We start from the raw sequence: 2,520 nt of genomic DNA, 5'->3' as shown, positions 1-2,520 counted from the left end.
AGTTTTATTTTATCAAAACATTAACTTTATGTGAACTCTAAACATTATTTTAAAAAGGTATTATTAACAAATTAAGCTTCTCCCCTTTTTTTTCTCTTCAGCGTATCAAAATCATAATGACCAGTCAGTGAAACAAATTATTATTGATGCCGCGTTACCAAAAATTACTCCGAAGACGATCTCAGGCTATCATAGCTAATCATTATTACTCCTTTGATTGAACCAAAAAACCGAATCTTTATACAAATTCAACGGCGTTATCTCAATCTGTAAGTCAAAAATGGTCTTTTCGGAGCGTTTTCTGTGACTTTTAAGCTGCGAGTCTCTTCAATTGTATGCAACGAGGGTTTCCAACACCTCTGTCCGCCTATTCTCATCTTCATCCCCTCTATTTCTTCCTCATTCGCCGCCAGTCTTGGCAATGATGATTTCTCCTCTTCAACGCCGTCGTGAGAGATTGGAACGATTTTGGAGTGTGAGGTCGCCTTCGATTTTTTCTTCAATTGATGAATTCTACCCATCTCCGAATCACTCAGCACAGAGCGCAATTTTTGCATGGGCAGAAGAACATATGTATTTCCCCGCTCTATTTCTTCTTCTGCGGGGAGCGCTAAAATACGATGCCCTATTTGCAGACTACAGAAATTGCAGACAAAATGGTTGGGATTGTCGAGCATCAATTCTGCAACCTTCATTCCTGTCTTAATCTTTATTCTTTCCACGCCTCCATTAAATCTGATGAGTTTGGCTGTTTTGGAGGGGTTTATGCATGCCCACAACCAATTTGCCATGGATGAATGCGCTTGTGTTTAGCAGAGAAGGGGAATTTGGCAAAGAAGAAACTGTGAATTGAGGAGGGGAGAAGAGGGAAGGGAGATATAAATAAAATGGAGGAAAGAGAGAGGAAATTGTTGAGTGGGTGTTTCAACACGGCGAGTGAATGCGCGTGATCATCTTCCTTCTCTCGTGACATTCACGCCATTAAAAAACAAATATATTCTAGAAAGTTATCAAAGACTTTGACTCATATGTCTAATCATACAAGGACTACTTCTTCTCCTAGGGAAATCTATGGTCTTTTTCTAATACCATTCAAATCGAGGTCTACCTTAACCTCTCCTTACTCATGTTGCCTTGTTGTAAGGGATTTAGTTACACTTACAATAATAGTTTAATTAATTATATGATTATTAATAAATTATTATAATTAGGGGAGAGGACTCACTAGTTGTGCACTCTAATTTCGCGCATCTCAAAATCTTACGTGGAAATTTCAAATCACTCCCAATTTTTTACTGATGCTCTGCAAAAAGGATTAGAAAATCTGTTTGATGGCAACACACACAAGAGCACAAGAAACAAACGTTAGTGTTAGCAACAAAAGATTATCCTAAACAGGCATATCAAGAGAGATATTAAGCATGAAATAGAAAGCATATAAACATAAAATGAAATAGCTAATCAAGATGCTCATAGTTGCTCCTCCCTTGTTCCTCTCCTCTCCAAGTCCCAAATGAGTGTAGCTCTCAGCAGCTTTTTGCACTATGGATGCTTATGGAGGATTGAGATTTAATACTAAGCTTCAAATATGAAATGAAAAGCTAAATACTATGCTAGAGTAGATAGTGATGCTATGAAAAAGCTCTATGCTAATGCCAGTATAACAACAATACTCTAAAATGCTTCTCCTTTTGCTTGAGGAGAAGGGTTCTATTTATAGAAGAAATGGGGAAATGAAGGGTTAAGATTGAATGGTTTAATCAAGGGCCAAGTTTGAAAGTTGGGGATCCATGTGCACAATTGGCACCAATAAAATGGTGACAAGTGTCAACATAGGATTGGGTTGAGAGAAGAGGTTGGAGGCATTAAAGGCCTGAGAAGACCTCATGGTTATCTAGAAGCTAAGGGTCAAGTCTAAATTAAGATTACCCACTGGATTAAGAGTTAATCCAAGGATAAACCTTTGTGCAAATGTTTAAGAGATAATCATGGTCAAAGCATTAATGGCCTGATGAGACCTTTGGGTTGGGTAGAGGTTGAGTCAAAACAAATGTTTTAACCATGTGGGAGGGTTGAATTAACCATTAATGGTTATTGGAGACTTTGGGGATTAAGTGGTTGAAGGTTGGAAGCTTTCAATGGTTATCAAAGACTTTGAGGGTTAATTTGTTGAACACACAAAGCATTAATTGTTTTTCAAAGACTTTGGAGTCTTTGAGAAGTGACTCCAATTTGCTTAGGAATGTGACAATATTTAGGGGATGGATTAGGCTAATTAGGAAGGGTTTAGAAGAATCTAGAAGGGGTTTAGGCATACAAGTGGATTTTGTAGGAAAATGCAAGTGGGAGAAATTTTGGTATTTTCAATTAAAATAAAATCATTTATTTCAATTAAATGGTGTAAGTTGCATTTGGATAAATATTTAAATAAATATCAATTTATTTAAATGAGAAAAAGAAGATAAAGCATTAAAATGCTTGAAGACTTTGAGGGAAAACCATTAAAGGCTTGAAGACTTT

General features: G+C 36.7%; 1 protein-coding gene across 1 annotated transcript; it reads right to left on the bottom strand.

The window, feature by feature from the left end:
* Positions 1-257: 257 nt before the first annotated feature.
* LOC131041895 (uncharacterized) lies at positions 258-791 on the bottom strand. The gene has a single exon (XM_057975125.1). The coding sequence runs from the start codon at positions 789-791 to the stop codon at positions 258-260; it is 534 nt and encodes a 177-aa protein (XP_057831108.1).
* Between the last annotated feature and the right edge of the window lie 1,729 nt (positions 792-2,520).

This window comes from Cryptomeria japonica, chromosome 1 (assembly GCF_030272615.1).
Source record: "Cryptomeria japonica chromosome 1, Sugi_1.0, whole genome shotgun sequence".
Classification (NCBI taxonomy): Eukaryota; Viridiplantae; Streptophyta; class Pinopsida; order Cupressales; family Cupressaceae; genus Cryptomeria; species Cryptomeria japonica.
This window is presented reverse-complemented; position numbering and strand designations above follow the sequence as displayed.

What these genes read in the sequence shown, in the direction of transcription:
- LOC131041895 (XM_057975125.1), bottom strand. Translation starts at nt 791, where the DNA reads ATGGCAAATTGGTTGTGGGCATGCATAAACCCCTCCAAAACAGCCAAA.